This window comes from Microcaecilia unicolor, chromosome 4 (assembly GCF_901765095.1).
Source record: "Microcaecilia unicolor chromosome 4, aMicUni1.1, whole genome shotgun sequence".
Classification (NCBI taxonomy): Eukaryota; Metazoa; Chordata; class Amphibia; order Gymnophiona; family Siphonopidae; genus Microcaecilia; species Microcaecilia unicolor.
The window spans coordinates 144,129,802-144,148,901 of record NC_044034.1 but is presented as its reverse complement, the minus strand read 5'-3'; the positions used below and the strand labels follow the sequence as shown (position 1 = coordinate 144,148,901).

The 19,100-nt window shown below is 41.4% G+C and overlaps 1 protein-coding gene across 1 annotated transcript in view; it reads right to left on the bottom strand.

The window, feature by feature from the left end:
- Positions 1-727: 727 nt before the first annotated feature.
- BDNF (brain derived neurotrophic factor) overlaps positions 728-19,100 on the bottom strand; it is a 48,614-nt gene continuing 30,241 nt past the window's right edge. Inside the window, exon 2 of the mRNA XM_030199447.1 lies at positions 728-2,668. Coding sequence (XP_030055307.1) covers positions 1,904-2,647 — 744 coding nt within the window. The 5' untranslated portion in view covers positions 2,648-2,668 and the 3' untranslated portion in view covers positions 728-1,903. The remainder of the gene's footprint in view (positions 2,669-19,100) is intronic.

Sequence of the window (19,100 nt, the reverse complement as noted above, 5' to 3'; positions counted from 1 at the left end):
CCACACACAGAACCAAATGTGCTTTTCGTTTATTACGAAACAAGTCTACAAACATGCAAAATACAAAACAAAAAATAAAAGAGAGGGAGGTAGAAATGAGACCCAAAGGAAAAGACTGGTATTTTGAACCTTGGAATCTTAGCATAGGGGAAAATTCTGTGAAATGCACCCAAAATGCTGGGTGCTAAATGCAAATTCTATTACAGGATCTGGGCATTTATATGCCAATGTTTAAGTGTGTCCACTTATGCCGTGTCTATGGCAGGCACAAATGCACACACCTAAATGGCACCATTCAATGCCATGTGCATGCAATTTTGGGAGATGCACTTGTCCCGCCCATGTGAGCATCCTTGCAATGGTGCACTATGCAGTTGCACTAAGATTATACAATACCGCTTAGTGCCCGCTAGTACTTACACATGAATCTGTAACACATAAGTGCTCGAATTGTATAATCTGAACATGCAAATGGCGCACACATTATCGAATGAGGGGAATAGTGTTTATGATTTATACAGCGGTGGAATTATATATTGTTTTTATAAGTACATAAGTAATGCCACACTGGGAAAAGACCAAGGGTCCATCGAGCCCAGCATCCTGTCCACGACAGCAGCCAATCCAGGCCAAGGGCACCTGGCGAGCTTCCCAAAAGTACAAACATTCTATACATGTTATTCCTGGAATTGTGGATTTTTCCCAAGTCCATTTAGTAGTGGTTTTTTAATCTTTGTAAATTTTATATATGTTGTAATCCGCCTCAAACAAGGTAACTGGAAAGTGTGGTATAAAATGCCATATTAAATTACATTTAATGTTAAGTTCAGTGACTTTTCATTTTGTTGGTAACATGATATCTCCTTTTTACCTGTTAGTGATAGGCCCAGTTCCTCCCAGGATCAGGCTGATGAGGTTTCAGAACTCTATGACAGTGTCAGGGAAGGGAGTACAGCCCTACTGGGGATGGGGTAGGGATCAATCAAGAAATCCTAACAGTGAGCAGTGGGTTATTTTAAGGGAGAGAGAGAATATGTGTGCTTTTGCACATGCGCTGCTGAGAAGCAGTTGATACAGTAGTAAAACAGCACACCAAGAAGGAAACAGTGTGTTTCTTTCCAAATGCACAAAATTCAAGTTGCTTTCTGGAACTGTTCCCTAAAAAGAATGAGTGCACCCGGAGTGATAAATACATGCGTCTTTGAGACTGTAGTCTGCAAGCCACAAAGGTTAACAGCAGCCTTCTGGTTTCAGGTGCCTTACTTAAATTTTTTTTCAGTAGTATTTCAATTTGATTTTCGCAAACATCTTCACAACATACAAAAATGAATGATTCATTCTTTTCCAGAACAGATATATCAATGAAAAGGCTCCTCCCCTCCTCCCCTTTTCCTTCAGCTTGCGGGAATAAAAAAATAAACATTGAAGCTCTGACATCAGCACCTTAACATTGCTTTAATTCCAACGTGATGAGAAGTATAGAGCAGTGAAGAGCTATAATACCGACAGGAATAAAGATACTTACTCTTGAGAATGGAAATGGAATGTTTTGCTTCAAATTTTGTCTGAATGAGGATACTTTAGTTTCAAATTCACAATTGAAGCAGCATGCAATTTACTTAATTTTAACTCTTTACGCTTTTGATTCTTGGCAACGGCAACAAACCACAATGTTATCGAGGAACGTAATGCACACTTCATTGTTAAGTTGTGTGCAAATGATTTTTCCTTTCTTTTAGGTCATGGATATGTTTAATAAATAGATTGCAGAACCACTGAACTGTATAAACTTCATTTATACATGCAGTCCATAAAATTATTTTTCTTGCTGAATAATTTACCCTGTTATGTATATATACAAATAGATAATTTGTCTCAATGTAATCTGTACAATACAGCTTCACTATCTTCCCCTTTTAATGGTCAATGTACATACGCAGGAAGTGTCTATTCTGATAAACCGCCAGCCAATTTTCTTCTTGCTATCCACGGTGAAAGCTCGCACATAAGACTGGGTAGTTCGGCATTGGGAGTTCCAGTACCTCTTGTCTATGCCCCTGCAGCCCTCTTTCATGTACCCCATGGGGTTGCACTTGGTCTCGTAGAAGTATTGCTTGAGCTGACCTTTGGACACTGGAACTTTCTCAAGGACTGTGACCATCTGGCCTGACATGTCTACTGCAGTTTTTTTGTCAGCTGCCGTTACCCACTCACTAATACTGTCACACACACTCAGCTCCCCCCGGCGAGCAGGGTCTGAGTGGCGCCGGACCCTCATGGACATGTTTGCTGCATCCAAGTAATTTTTGTACTCCTCAAGCAGAAAGAGCAGGGGGGGTTCCAAAGGCACTTGGCTGCTTAGCATAACTCTGGAAGAATAGAAGTCCGCATCCTTGTTTTCCTCACTGGGCCTCGTGTTCTGCTCATCCTCCAGCAGTTCCTCAATGACATGCTCAAAAGTGTCTGCTAACGATGGTAGCCCTCCTCTTGAACTGGCCTTAGGTCCACCTATGCTCTCCAGTGTCCCATGGGTCCAAAGCCCTGGGTAAGACAAGCTGCCTTGTCCGCGGACACTGGTTTCTTTCATAGGGGCAGCTTTCATGCAACTGAAGTATGAAATAACCATAGTAAGGAAAAGGATGGTCATCACTCTTCTCACCTGGTGGAACTGTTAAAAGAAACAAACGCTATTAGAAATCACATAGAAAGAGCTGCCTCAGATCAGTCATAGCTCCTGAGCAGGTCTGTTTTGTAGGATAAGCAAAATATGGACCTCAATCTACTTTTTTTGTTTAGTTCAATCAACGCTAATCAGTATATATCTCATACATATCCATTATGGTTATCCTGACCATCAGAACTATTAGTAGTCCATCAGGACTGGAGCAAGGAGTCACAGAATTACATCAAAGATTTCTCAAATGTTTCAGTTTATAAACTACACCTCATTTAGTATTCATTCAACATTCTCAGAGAGTAATCCATAGATCACCCTACTGTTCAATACATACATTAGAGAAAAGAGTAAACCCATATCTTAAACATGTGCAGTCCTTGAAGGTGTATAGAACTAAAATACAGTGCCAAGCATCAGTGAACCACTCTGAGAAACTCTGTTTTTCCCTGTGGTGTTCTAATTAGCCTTTTGGCATTTTTAACCAGGTCTGATATTCAGAATTCAGTGATGAAGCTTCATAAGCTTTATTCACATACATTGGGTCTAAGAATGAGGCTGGTTCAGATACATCATTTATCATGAATGTAAGCCTTGGTAGAGGGTGCCAAGAGCTGTGTTTGGGAAACCTTGTTCCCACCCTTGAGCTGGGCTGTAATAACAAGACTATACTCATTGACTGAGGCAATCTGGAAGGTAAAAATCATTGTCTAAATAAACCCTTCAGTTAGAAAACATCTAGTTAAAAATGAGATTTCCATCTCTGATGGAGGAATTAGAGTAATTCAGAGTTACAACAGACCATTTCAATCTCTTTGACTTTTAGGTCACCTTGACTGACATTCTGCTGTATCGTATTAAATAACTATTTTGCATGTCATTTAATATGATAGAGCAGAATTTCAGTCAAGGTCAACTAAAAGTCATTATCATTTGTGCTTTGTATAATTTATCACACTTCAACTACATAAATATCTACCACTAATAAAGGTTTTTCATGATATAAAGGACTCATCGCTTCCCCCCCATCCCCCGCACACCTGATATTAACCTACAATTTTAAAAGAGTACAGCAAATACACTGGTTTGATTATCCTGACACTTCTGGCACAGGAACCTGGATAAATGTCTCGATGACACTCAAGAATCTGAAGCCAGCGCTGAGCACATTTTTCATTCTATACATTTTCCATAATATTTTTTCGTTTCAAAACTATATTCATTCACCTGTTGTTTATCTTTCCTTTCATGATCATCAATAGGAACCAGGATACACTAGATGCTTCATGTTTAATGCACGACAGAGACATTAATACCTCTCACTGAATTTCGAGTAACAGGCAAGAAGAACAAATTCACAATCAGATAAGTGTGTCAGGAAGTCACAGTGCCTTTGCGTCCGTAGGCTGCTCTCTCCCTGGAGTAAATGTCATGGTTGAATGTACTAGCAGGGGGTTAATTTTTAATTATCCCTTCTTTCTACCACTGTTATAATGGAAGAGTAAAATGAGATGTCACTAAGCAACCGAAGGACCACTGTGATAGCAGTCTGGTCATTTTTATGCTGCTGGAGTTTGGGAAGTCGGTGACAAGCATCAGTTTAAAACATAGAAATTGCAGGTGCATGCATGCTTATTCTGCTGTGGAAACTTACCTTTAACAGCCAGTAGACCTGAGGTGTTTACTAAAGATTTTCAAAGAGTGAGGTTTTCAGGAGATCCCTTATGAATAGGCATATTAATTATATTAACATCAACTGAGCAAATCTTCTTTCCTGGTTACACCCAATATAATATAAAATAGTCACTATAGGTACTGCTTAATGTATCAAAATCTTTTTTATTCAAAATCTCTAATATACATGAAAATAGCTTCCCACAATCTTAACCTTGCACTCCTCCCAAACATATCTAAAACAAAATATATTAAATGACACAATCCCTCTATCCCCAGAGTTTTACAAACCAGCTGGTATGATAAATAAACACATATACTTATGAAGCTCTATATTAAAGTTCAAAATCTTCAGTCTTATCATAAAAATAATAGCTATAATACAAGGCTCCTCCTTCTTTAGTATACGTCGCCAGAGATATCCAATCAGAATGTTCATACAGCGTTACTTTGTAAACTCCAGCAGATGAGAGCGTATTCTCTTGTAACTATTATTTCATCCACAGGCAAACCAAGTCGCCTCCAAAATATGTTGAAATGGAAGCGCCATTGGTCGCTCATTGGGTGGAGGCTGAACATTTGCTAAGTGATTTGAAATTTATGGTTTTGGTTCAATATAGTGCAAATGTAAGTGGTGATATTTTACAAAACATGTTTAATAAAGAACAAAGGTTAATATACGAAAGGAGAATGGTGGCACCATTAGGGTTATCTAAAGAAGCTGAGTAGCTGGGAGTTATCACGTGACAATTTCTATCAGAGTATAGAAGGGGAGAATGATAATGCGCATGCATGGGCGTTCGGAAGAGTCAGATGCCATTTTCTAGCACCGATGGAGGTTCACTCCGATTATGCAGTTTATAAGAAAAGAAAAATTATTCTCAGGTATGTTGAGTGTGTTGAAGGATAAAGGATAGGACATTAGGAGGATATGTATATAATTTTCACGATGTCAATCTGCACTTTTTAGTTGAACCTCTGACAATGCTTTGCGAAACACAGAAAGTGTGTCAGGTTTCATGAAAATGGGAGAGACTGCAAAACAAGAAAATTAGAGTTGGTGCAGTTTTGTATGATTATTGCGAACATTTCAACATATTTTGGAGGTGACTTGGTTTGCCTATGGTTGAAATAGAAGTTGCAAGAAAATACACTCTCATCTGCTGGAGTTTACAAAGTAACGCTGTATGAACATTCTGATTGGATATCTCTGGCGACATATACTAAAGAAGAAGGAGCCTTGTGTTATCGCTATTATTTTTTATGATAAGACTGAAGATTTTGAACTTAGAGCTTCATAAGTATATGTGTTTATTTATTATACCAGCTGGTTTGTAAAACTCTGGGGATAGAGGGGTTGTATCATTTAATATATCTTGTTTTAAGTATGTTTGGGAGGAGTGCATGGTTAAGATTGTGGGAAGGTATTTTCATGTGTATTACAGATTTTGAATAAAAAAGATTTTGATACATTAAGCAGTAGCTACAGTTACTATTTTATATTATATTATGAATAAGCATGAGAGATTTGCATGTACACTGCCTCCATTGTATGCAAATCTATCTCAAGCATATTCATTAGGGATATCCTGAAAAACCGATTTGTTTACAGCTTTTAAGGAGTGGAAATGAACACCACTGCTTACAGTAGGGGTCATTGTTCTAAATGCAAGGATCAGAATTCCACATTTTGAAATTCAGAAATGGGCTAAGCTTCCAAGAATGTCAAATACTTAGGACACCCTATGTCAGCAATGCAAAAGTTGTTAGAAATAGAGATTCATTTTGTTGCTGTTACTAAAAATGGTTTCATACCAGCACTAATGGAATCAGAGCCAAATGCTCTTTGGTTTAATGATCCCAGCAGGTTCAGACTCCTTTGTGGTGGGGATATTGTTAGCATATATTCTCCCAATCAGACACTGGGATTCTGCCCTTTCCTTTCAGCCACAAATTTCACAATTATCTAAGGAGTCTTTTTCCTGTTTCATCAGCTGTGTGCTGTTTGTCATTTTTTTCAACCACAATACATTTCATGAACTGATTCTTTCCCTTTTCAAATCGCAATTCGAATACTGCAATATTGTTTACTCTGGCCTGCCCCGATCACTTAAAAAACTTCAGTCCCTTCAGAGCACTGCTATTCACCTTGTCATGTCTGTCACTTTGATCATTCTACCTCATTGCTTAAACATCACTGGTTACAAAGTAGCCCTTTTAACTTTTAAGGCCCTTAGGGTGGGCCTCCCGGACTATCTCGCTCGTTTCACTATTCCATATTCTCCTGTACAGGTGCTCCTCTGTCTCAATGATCATCGGCTTATTCTCCCTGGCTCTAAACTTGCCCATTATGAATTAACTAAACGCTGTGCCTTTTTCTTTCAGTCTCCCCACATTTGGAACAATCTTCCCTGCCCCGTCTGCACAGAATCTTCCCTCAAGATTTTCAAAGCCAATCTAAAACCTGTTTAGGCAGACATTTGAAGAGTTTGATTAAATGGAACTCACCAATTGGAGGTCTTTTATTTTTCCTTTACCCTAGCTGTTTCTCCTCGGCTTCCTTTTCTTTGTTTTCTTCTTTTTTCCTTTGTAAGAGTGTTTATCTTTCCTGTCATTTAAATGGCGTTCTTTTCCTGCTTTCTATTTTATTAGTCTGTACACCACTTTGCTCTGCCGTGGCAGCTTGAGTGGTCTAACAAGTTTGAATAAACCATAAACCATAATAGTCCTAAGGGATAATGTAAGCAGAATAATGAGTGTCAAAGGCCATTACAGCATGTTATTTCAGCTTTGTCCAGCAGGGGACACAAAGATCACATTTGAGATGTAGAGCACTTGACAGCTGTACTGGTTGAGAGAAGGTGCTCACAGAATCATTTATTACCCAATACACCATTTTGTTTTGTTTAAAGTCCTGTTTGTTGGGTTCACCACAAATGTCTTTCCCTCCAAGCAGATCTCTTGGAAGGATCCCTGCTCTTTGTATTGTCAATAAACAATTTCCTTTCCCCAAAGTTCTCCTCCAAGAAATCAAGCAATTGTTCAACACATTTCGCTAGAAAGTTACATCCTGATACAGTTTCTGAAATCTAAGCTGCGAGATGGCAATGGATAAAATGACTTTTGGAATCTGCTTTTGGCTAGATAGCACTTGACTCTGACCTGATTTTTCCTGCCCTTCTTTTTAATTAGAATACCTCCAAACCAGTGCTCATTTTCAGCTCTAGAAGAAGTGTACCTCTATCGCCTTGTTGCACTGCCTAGATAGATCCTGAACCCAGGGAACATGAATCCAGGGACTATTAATGTATTTTGTGCCCATGCCTTTCACAGTAGACATTTCGTATCCATTCTCTATCAAGTTTGGGAAATTGAAAACAAAAGCTTTGGAACCAGAATTAGTGTCACCATGACAGTCTGAAAATATGAAATAAGTTGAGCAATTTTTCTTGATGAGTTCATAGGATTCTCTTGCCTTTGCGCAAGTGCAAGAGTGAACTCCTATACCGTTATGAGCTAATGTTATCTGATTCCCACTCATTAACACAATAATCCTACTCCACTAAGTGAAACCTAACTTGCTAAGGCCATCATTCAGGCATCACTGGATCATCTTTACAAACCTGAGATTGTATAACAGACAGCTCATGTAACATTTCTATAAATAACCTGGTTTTTCTTGGGGGCTTTGCTGTAAAGTCCAAAAGAACATTTTTACTGAAGACTTTGCATCAAACTTCAAAAGGAAATTCTGTGTACACCTTCCCTTTGAAACCTGTTATGGTGTTAAGTCTCTGGGGATTTTGGCACCTATTCTTTGTGCAGGCAACATCTCTATGGACAATAATAGACATACATTTGAAAATATCATGTTATTTTTTTATCCTGCCCAGAACTTGCTCCCGGAATGCTTTCCTCATAGAGTCCATACTGTGGAATTAGACTAAGATCAATTTTCAGACAGCAAAATTACCTTTGTACCAGAGATGTAGCCAGACCTCGATTTTGCTCAATTTAATTAAAACCGAACATACGTGAGATGGAGGAGGAAGCAGGGCAGACAGCGCAGCAGCAAATATCGCCACAGGAAAGCTTCTGCTGCTGGGGCTTGGGGACTCCCACCAGCCAAATCAGCAAATGTTGGGGACCCAAACTCAAATTGGGGGGTCCAGGCCCCAAGACTCACCCTCCTCTGTGACTACACCACTCCTTTGTACAGTGTAAATTTAGAAGGCTTTGAAAATTGCTTTACTAGCCAGAAGCCATTGGTAGATTGCCATCCATGCAGGTTTCATCAGTCAGCTTTTCAGAAACACATATATTTCTAAAATATCAAACTGAGATTCTGTCTCCTGTAGTCTGAAAATGTTTCCTCTCTGGATAAAAGGAATGTTTTATATCATTGTAAGGTGATGTTAGCCCTTATCCCATGATTTCAGAGAGTTTGAACTCAGTACTCACTCGGAAGTAAGCTAAAAGTAAAGCTAAATTATAGGGGCTATCAGATGTGAAAAGAAAAATCAAATGCTTCACCACATACAAATCTATTTATAGCCTTTTCCGTGTTTGCTTTGGAGGTACCTGGTAGCAATTCATGCATTAAGCTCAAATAGCAGCTTCAGCTGAAACATGGTATCCACATGCTAATGTGAAAAAGCCCTTTGCTTCAAACCTTTTCACACAAAGGAAATCTAGTTTGAAAGCAACCACTGAGCTTATAATGGTACCACAGAGTTAATCACACCCAGAGAGCTCATCCTGTAGTGTTCAGCCATTGTAGAGAGAGAGCTGTTAAATTTCATTCTAGCTATCAAACCTTTCAAGTACTTTCAAAGTGTCATGTTATTCTGCCTTCTAACCCAGAGGCTTACCTCAACTATTGGTTATTGACTGAGAAATGAAATCGACAATATTCTATTTTATTTATTTATTTGGATTTGATTCACATGTTTTTCAGGCATAGCTCAAGCTGAGTTATATTCAGATACGCTAGGTATCTTTCTATCCCTGGAGGGCTCACAATCTTTTCGGATGTGCAAATATTCTTGAGATTTTTGCATCGCCACTCGCTCGCTCTCAAGGAGGAACTGTGCATTTCTTTATGCCATTATCTTCCTGAGTGTTACCCATCTAACCATTGAATACTCCTTTGGAAGAAAGGATTGTGTATCCCCTAGTGTTTTTTCCCCAGTGTGTCAATCACCCCAAAGATTGAAACACTTCCGGAAGACTCCTGAGGAAGGTGCTACTGCGCCGAAACATGGCTGTGTTGAGTCACCTATTCACAATAAAAATCATTGTTTTAATTAATTTATACGTCTGCCCCATTGTTTGAATAGAGCCTATTTTCCCCACCCCTTTTTTTGTTTTCGCCGTGTAGCGGCCAGCCATGTCTCCTTCTGGCTGCAGTGTATGTCTGCTTTTGACTAGCATTCCACCTGCCTGCTGTTAGAGCCAGCTAGATGATCAGTCTGTCGCCAGTGGGTGTTCCTGACCTCACCTCAAGCAGCCAAACTCTCTTTCACCCACTGTTCCAGCACCTCTAGCAGTTTCTAGGTTCAGATGTACAGATACACTTATGGGAAGGCAACTAACAGAGTCCCCCAATGCCTACTCCGCCACCTATTGTAACATAAGCAACAATGCCATCAAACACTTACTACGTATCGGTACAGTGCACAAACATTCTTACAGGTAAAGTAGCTAACAAATGGTCCCCTACACCTACCGCAACAACATATCAGAGCAGAATTGGCAACGCTATCCAACACTTTGAACTGCATGTCCTCATGCTGCCCAGGTGATTGTCAAGGGAGGGAGGGCGGGGAAGCAATCCCACTGGCCACCACCAAAGAGGCTCCTTCTCCCTTTTGGCGGCTCTTTAAGCCCCTTCTTCCCGCCACTAACACCCAGTTATTGAAGTTAATTGGCAGCATTTAGGACTTGCACACATCTGGCTGCACACCATAGCCGCCGAGAGGGGGGAGGCAGGGGGGACAAAATTCCCCAGGCCCGGGCCTCCAAGGGGGGGCCGGCACCACAGTCCCATCCACCCTCCATCGTCGACCGTCTGCCACCAGGCCAGGACCCCTGCATTGAAATCACAGTGCCTCTCACCTCCATGTGAAAGCGATGCAGGCAGTAGGGCAGATCGCCTCCCTTCGGGCCTCCTTCCCTCCCTGTGTCCCGCCCTCGTATGACGTAACTTCCAAGAGGGCGGGACACAAGGAGGGAAGGAGGGCCGAAGAGAGGCGATCTGCTGCCTTGCTGCCTGCAGCCCTTTCACACGGAGGTGAGAGGCACTGTGATTTCAATGCAGGGGGCCCGGCCTGGTGGTGGACGGAGGGGGGCGGGTGGCGGTGGTGGCAACCTTGGGGGCCATGTCAGGGGCATTTTGAAAATACACTAAATCCAAACGTCTTCTGTACAGGCAAAGAGAACTTGAAAGAAGGTGCCAAAATAAGGGTACAGGTTGCCCTTCTTTATGCAAGCTATGAATGACTTATGGGGGGAGGCCACCACTTGGCAGACTATTAGCAGACTTCCCCAGTCATCTTTACCTCCTGGCTAAGGCTGGGTGTTGACACGTTGACTGAAAGTGGATAGATGGTTGAGTTGGCCAGAGGTTGGCAGAAATCTCAGTGTGGAATTTAAGCTCTGGTTGTGGGGGCAGTAGGCGAATGATCACTCAATGAGTCCTAATACAGAATGTAGATAATGCTTCTGACTAGGTCATTTTTGGTGACCATGGCCCATGTCTTGGTCAGTCAGTATGACTACCCTATACAGGCTGAAGATACAACCTGAGGAAAAGGACCCTGAATTCTGTATTCTATATAATGATACTGAACCCTTTCTCTAAGTAACTCACAATGTGAGATACTGTACGTGTGAGACACAGTCCAGCACTGAACAGAACAACATTCAGAGGGTTTGCTACGTGGCACAGGAGTGCAACTACACTGTTTAATGATGTCATGTCTGCTAAAAGAGTGGGTGGCACGGTGGTTTCTTTTTGTCATATGAAAGAAAGCCTTTGAATCACCCGGACATGGATATCCTTCTGTGACTAATTATCTGTGCAATCTGTAAAAATGTCAGGGTTGATATTCAGCTTCTAAGCTGCTCACCCTGGGTATTCTGTGCCAGGGCATATCTGACCTCCAGTACTGAATATCTAGGCTAATGAAATAACCTGGAAACTAACCACATACCAGCTGACATTCAAACCGATCACAGTTAGCTTGGCTGATAATCTTGGAACAGCCTTTCAGCTGTCCTAACATTATTCACTCATTCAACCAGTTAGTTGACTGAATGTCACTGTTAACCAATGCTCCACCCCTGGACCACCTCAGACCTAGCCATTAGTGCTTTGGTGGTCAGAGGGGATATTCAGCGGCCCTATCCAATTAAGGGCCACTGAATACTGATGAATGGTCAGCTCAGCAGAGTTTAACCAGGCCCAGCTAAACCCTTTTGAATATCGGCCCTGTAATGACTTTATGTATGAATCCTTTGAATGAGATACAGTTTAAGTATGCTTTTCAGATACAAAATTATTTAGCTGCAATAATACGACCAGATTAACAGCTCTTGTTTTTAGAGAGCCATTAAAGAGCTAAATTACCCCAAATGGTCAGTGCTTAATTATATCATGAGACCTGTAGAATTAGAAATACTGCTATCACACTAGAAGAAATTATACATTAGAGTGGATGGATGCAAAACTGTAGTCTCCAATACCATTATCATAAAAAGACCTGCTGGGATGTACAATTAGCATCATTTCAGTGGAAAAGCCCAAGGATTCCTGGCCATGTTAGTAATTTATTTAGAAGAGTATAAATAGAAAACACAACACATGTTGGAAGGCGTAGAGTGTTCCAGTCACTGCTTTTACTGCAAGCTAACAGTGATTACACTCAGCTCAGTTAGCCATCTCTATAACCATCCGTTACCGACAGAATTATGTGGGCTGTAACCAGTAAAATTTATAGCTTTGTCGCAAAAGAGAACAAGCCAAGTGTTTCTAGACGAAGGAAAAAAATGCACGATTCTTCTACTCTCCGATCACCCAGGTAATAAATATCACCAAATCTGCAAATGTCCAACCAATAGCCAGCTACAATCCCAGCAAACAGAATCAGAAGACTGAGAATTATTTCAGGACTTCCTCTGGAGAATCATGCAAGCATCTATTAACACCGAGGCAGAACTGGCAAATCTTACAACTATGGAAATGTGTTATGTTACTATACAACCTTAGCACATGGTACATGTTTGAGATTACACATCTTTTCTGCTCCATTTCACAGCTTCAGATTTAATGGCAGGATTCCTTAAGATTTCCACGCTTATCATTTAGCTTAGAGCTCACTTCTTATTTGTTTCGTAGGGGCTGTCCTTATGAGGTCTAATAAGACTAGTCCTTTCATTATAATTCGGCAGAAGCAGACACCTCACTTCCTCAGCTCTAGATGTAATTGTGTATGATTAAAGGAACTCTGAGCATCCTATTTCCATGCAATAACATGGTACTAGGAAATATTCACTGATGTTCAGCACTTAACCAGCTAAGATGAACCGTATAAAGATATGACTGAATTTCATGTGGTTATCTTGGCCGGTTATGAATAATGGCACTTAACCGACTAAGGGCAGACTTCGCCCCCCAGAATGCCCATAAAATAGCCGGTTTTGGCTTTGGCACTAAGGGGGTCTTTTACTAAGGCATGCTAGCATTTTTAGTGCACGCTAATGATTAGGACACGCTAAATGCTGGAGACACCCAGTGGTGTGCTGGAGCCGGCTCGCACCGGCTCGCAAGAGCCGCTTGTTAAATTTACTGGCATCTTGCGAGCCGGTTGTTGGCCAGTGCGAGCCGGCTCGCCTCTGCTCCCCCGCTGCCCCGGTCGTCCATCATCCGTCTTCCTCTGCTCCCCGACAGACCTGGTTTCCTTCCTGTGCTGCTTGCCTTTAAAAATTTTATTTTCCTTCGAAGCGCGCCGGCGTTGAAGCGAAGGTAGCAGGCTTAGCTCGGTTTCAGCCTTCCGTTCCCTTCCCTCGCATCATGGCTCCGCCCTTTTCTGACGTATTTACTGTTTGCGCTTTGCTCACCTACCCCAGGTAAAGGGTACCTAGGAGGGAGGTGAGGGTGGATTGTAAGATCTGGAGGTTTGGGAGTGGCTGTAGGGGATGGAGGAGGCCACAAACACACACACACCCACAGACCACAGGTGCAGCACAAGTGTGGGGGGCCAGGAGAGTGAACAGGCCACACTTGGATGTGTTTTTTGTGATTGCAGGCTGCACCCCATCGGACGGCCAGGAAGGATGGAGGCCTGAGGAGCCGGAGAGGAGAAGGCCAGAGCACTTGCCTGAGTCGATGGCCGATGGAGAAGATCTGGAAAAAATGGACATTGAGAACCCAGATTTAGGGGACTTGCTGTAGAACGCCCAAAGGAGTCATCAGGTGACCTCTTTCTCGGAGGGATCATGGTATCGGCGGGCGCCCAGTGAAAGGGAAGGGCCCGGGCCATGTGAGGTGCTAAGAGGAAGATAAGGGACCTAGGCGCATTCTTTTCCCCTACTTACATGGCTACCACGGCTGACTCTGCCGCTGAAACACCCTCAAAATACAGCAGGTGAAAGTAGAGGCTAACCAAAGACGATTCACCACTGGAGAATTGAGCCCAACAGCCTTTATTAGTATAAGTAAAATAAGGACCCGACACGGGCCGTGTTTCAATGCATGCAAGCGCCTACATCAGGGTCAAATAAAATACTCTGGATGATAACACGGAGCCTCAGTTCTACTGGTCTGTAAAGCTGTCACCTTTCAAGACGTGTAACACTAAAACAAATGGTGATTACTGGTCCTGCAGTCGTTGCAAGTGTTTATCCATTTGTTTTTAGTGTTACACGTCTTGAAAGGTGACAGCTTTACAGACCAGTAGAACTGGGGCTCCGTGTTATCATCCGGAGTATTTTATTTGACCCCTGATGTAGGCGCTTGCATATGTCGAAACATGGCCCGTGTCGGGTCCTTATTTTACTTATACTAATAAAGACTGTTGGACTCAATTCTCCAGTGGTGAATCGTCTTTGGTTAGCCTCTACTTTCACCTGCTGTGATTCATCATCGTATTCCCCCTGTTTTGCACTTTGGATTTTGACACCCTCAAAATAGCCAGGTTTCAGTTCAGCGCTAAGCGGTTATTTTCAGTGGCACTAGCTGGTTAAGTCCTAACTGAAAATTTGCAGTTAGCCCTTAACAGGACAGTTAAATCACTTTGGGGTCCTTTTACTAAGCTGCAGTAAAAAGTGGCCTGTGGTAGTGTGGGCGTGTGTTTTGGGCACACGCTGGGCCATTTTTTTCCACGGATGGGAAAAAGGGCTTTTTTAGTGGGCCAAGAAATAAGCACACGCTGAAATTAAAACTAGCACAAGCCTATTTATGGCCTGAGCCCTTACCAACACCCATTGGCTTAGAAGTAAGGGTTCACAAGCTACCCATGCGGTAACCATGCAGTACACGTCAACTGCTGATTACCTCCAGCAACGCTACCCCCCCCCCCCCCCCCCCCGTGGTAGAAAATAGAAAATTATTTTCTACCGTGGGATTCAGTGCATACCAAACTCAGAATTACTGCTGGGCATATACAGTACGCTAGCCCGGTGGTAGTGCTGATTTGCCGCATGCTACGTGCGCATTAGCTCTCCCATGCCGTAGTAAAGGGGCTCCTTTGAATATTAACCCATACATGCTTAAGTGGCCTTTAATAAAAGACTGACATGTGAAAGTACATGATAAGATTTATGCTATGTACCTTCAGTGTGCGCATGAACAGGGGCATAATGCAGGTGGAGTCCATACTTATGCATATAGATGATAAAATTCCCTAATTTGCTTGCATATTTATGGAAAGTACATGATAATATTACAGCAGCCCTTGAAATGGTTTTAAGTGCTAGTTTTTTACGTGCACACAAGTTTGTTCATGCTATGCTCATTTTTATAAAGTAGACACACTCTTCAATTTATAAGATAAGCATATGAAAATGTGAATTAACTAGGTCGGATTTTTAAAGTATCCTCAATAAGATGAGTGCACATCTTCGGACCATCAACACCCATCCAACTCATAGAGTGGAATGTAGCAGCTTAGAAGTTATGCAATATCCTTTTGAAGCAGAAATGTTTACATGCAGGATTAAATCAAGGTTAGTCTGTTACACCATTCTCGTACAATTGTAATTATATTGCACTCCATTTTGTATTTATCCATTGTTTTGCATTTTGGCTTTTGATGTCACAATTGCAGTTCCCAAACATCTCCTTGACTGTCTTATCTTTGACACTTGGGGCCCTGTTTAGTAAGCTGCGCTAGAGGCACGTTAGCGATTTAGCATGTGCTAAGCATTAGCGCATGCTAACTGTGTAGACATCCATAATATTCCTATGGGTATCTACACGGTTAACACATGCTAATTTTTAGCATGCGCTAGAAATGCTAGCGCACCTTAGTAAACAGGGCCCTTGGTGTCTAGACGCACCTGTTTTTCAACTCCTTTTCCCCACTTTTTTAGATTGTGCTATTTGTCTCACATATTTATTTTATTTATTTGTGGCATTTATACCCCGCTCTTTCCCGCTCGATAGCAGGTTCAGTGCAGCTTACAAGGTATGGTACAAAGTATCACAGATGTAATACAATTTGGAACAAAGTATCAGAGATGACATAATTACATAGAGTAGTACAATAGTGGGAGATGTGGGGAAGGGTTGGAGTTTGGATAGTACTAATGGTGTGAGTTAGGTTCGAGAGTTAGGATGGTTCATTTGGGTAGGCTTGTTTTCGGAAGGGTAGGTGTTCATTGGTTTTCCGGATGTGTCGAGGTATGGCGTTCCAGAGTTAATTTTTATATTTATATTTTTTAATTAATTGCATATTTTCATTTTTTACTTATGCATTTTGTTTATTAATGTATTACCTATATTTATTTTTCTCTTATGTTTACTTATGTATTACTTCTGTTTGTTTAGACTCCTGAGGCAGGCCTGTGGCAGTACTGTGTCGAGTCTTCTATCAATAAACTTCATTCAAACTTCTACAGTTGTCTTTTCCATCTCTGGATTGCAAGATCTACTTCCCATTGTTTGTTTGTCTTCCAGCTTAGAAGTTACCACAAAACTCCTACTGGATATGTTTTCAGATTTACTCACTTTTTGCATATATGTTTTCTAAATACTTCTACAAGGGTTTCATCAATTTTGTCCATCTGGCAGCATTTTTCCTGAAGATTTCAGATTTTACAGTGTTATGTTGTATATCCTCTTCTTAGGTTATCGATCATTTATCACAATATTTGTTATAGCAACAAGCCCACATAAAAATGAACTTGCAGCTCAATATTAAAACCAAGATGTATGGTCAACACCTTGAAAAGTTTCTTTGTATTAAGCATCGCCCTGATGTTACCCTTTTAAAATGACCCTGTGAAATCCTAGGGAAATCTGATTTTAAAATAGGACTAAAACTGAAGTCTGATCTTACTTTAGTGTCTTGGAAGTAACAATAGTGAACAATACTGAAAGTCTCACTGTAAACCAACATTCATATTAGTTATATTAGTTAACTAATATGAATGTTAGTCTATTGATGGTTTAGCACCAAATTCCCCTATACCCATGACACCAATAATGAATGAAAATGCTGTCTAAACATGGTTGCTAACCAATACATGTTAAATGTAAATGTCAACCTACTAACAATGAAAATTGTAAATCTTGATTTTTTTCCCCCTTTGCATCCAATCAACTAGCAGAAATAATCACTCACTCACTATTAAACTTGCTGTCAAAGTTTATAGAACCTGCCCAGAAACAGATGGTAAAAGCCTTGTGGCTTTGTTTTCAAACTGATTCCAACCTGTGGTACTTATTGCCATCTGTCTATTGCTTAAAGATAGACGAAAGAGTCTTGAAACCAGCCTACAAGCACAAGGACCAAGTTAAAATACAAAGAATAATATGCAGGGGATACACAGAGAAAGCTTTATCCAAGCACCCAGAGAAAGCAAATCGAGAGAAAAGTGTTCTTCTCAAGTACTTCCTGATGAGAAAAAAAAGGAAAGGAAAGAGAACACATTCCTTCAGCATTATGGAATCACTTTGAAACAGAGACGTTTTAATCTGGATCCTGAAAACTCAGTGAAATACTCTGCTCTCTAAAGCCTGAGTGGAACCATCTTTCAGAATAAGTAGAATTCAGGCAACAAAAAAAAACTCTCACAGCTCAATAAAAGTCATTCATACATCTTCACAAGTACATAAACACTTTTCAATAAAATCTTTTTGATAATTTAGTGCTCATAAAACAATTGCAAAGTTGCCATGGTGCAAAAGGATCAACAGCATTGCTCTCCACAAAATATAATCATTGCACTAAATGTAAAATTTTTAAACAATATATAATATGCAAAGTACTTATTTTAAAGGATCTTAAGAGGTTAGAGTCCATAAGAGCAGGGCCTCACATGGATCATGCTTTGACATTTGCTTTCTCAGGAGATGCAAACAATCCACCTTATAATTGAAAGAGGAAAATGCCTAGATTTCGACCCAAATCGGGAGATAGACGTTTATATCACAAAAACGAATAAATCGGTATAATGGAAAGCCGATTTTGGACGTTTTCAACTGCACTCCATCGCGGAAGCGTACAAAGTTGATGGGGGCATGTCGGAGGCGTGGCGAAGGTGGAACTGGGGCGTGGTTATCGGCCGAGGAGAGATGGGCGCCTTTCGCCGATAATGGAAAAAAGTATGCGTTTGTAGCTAGAATTTAGGGCACTTTTCCTGGACCCTGTTTTTTCACGAATAAGGCCCCCAAAAGTGCCCTAAATGACCACCAGAGGGAATCAGGGATGACCTCCCCTGACTCCCCCAGTGGTCACTAACCCCCTCCCACTACAAAAAATGATGTTTCACAACTTTTTATTTTCACCCTCAAATGTCATACCCACCTCCCTGGCAGCAGTATGCAGGTCCCTGGAGCAGTTGTTAGGGGTGCAGTGGACTTCAGGCAGGTGGACCCAGGCCCATCCCCCCCTACCTGTTACAATTGTGCTGCTTAATGCTTAGTCGTCCAACCCCCCCCCCAAACCCACTGTACCCACATGTAGGTGCCCCCCTTCACACCTTAGGGCTATAGTAATGGTGTAGACTTGTGGGCAGTGGGTTTTGAGGGGGATTTGGGGGGCTCAACACACAAGGGAAGGGTGCTATGCACCTGGGAGCTCTTTTACCTTTTTTTTTTGTTTTTGTAAAAGTGCCCCCTAGGGTGCCTGGTTGGTGTCCTGGCATGTGAGGGGGACCAGTGCACTATGACTCCTGGCCCCTCCCACGAACAAATGCCTTGGATTTATTCGTTTTTGAGCTGGGCGCTTTCATTTTCCATTATCGCTGAAAAACAAAAATGCCCAGCTCACAAATTGTGGAATAAAACATGGACGTCTATTTTTTTTTCGAAAATACGGTTCAGTCCGCCCCTTCACGGACCCGTTCTTGGAGATAAACGCCCATGGAGATAGACGTTTTTGTTCAATTATGCCCCTCAATGTTCTCTAATCCAAGGTGCAACGTCTTCAAAATTTAAACTATTTCCAACCATTAGTTATGTAAAACCTTAAGTGCTCTATTGGTTTTATGAAGAATTTTATCATTTTTAAGACATTGCATATTGGAA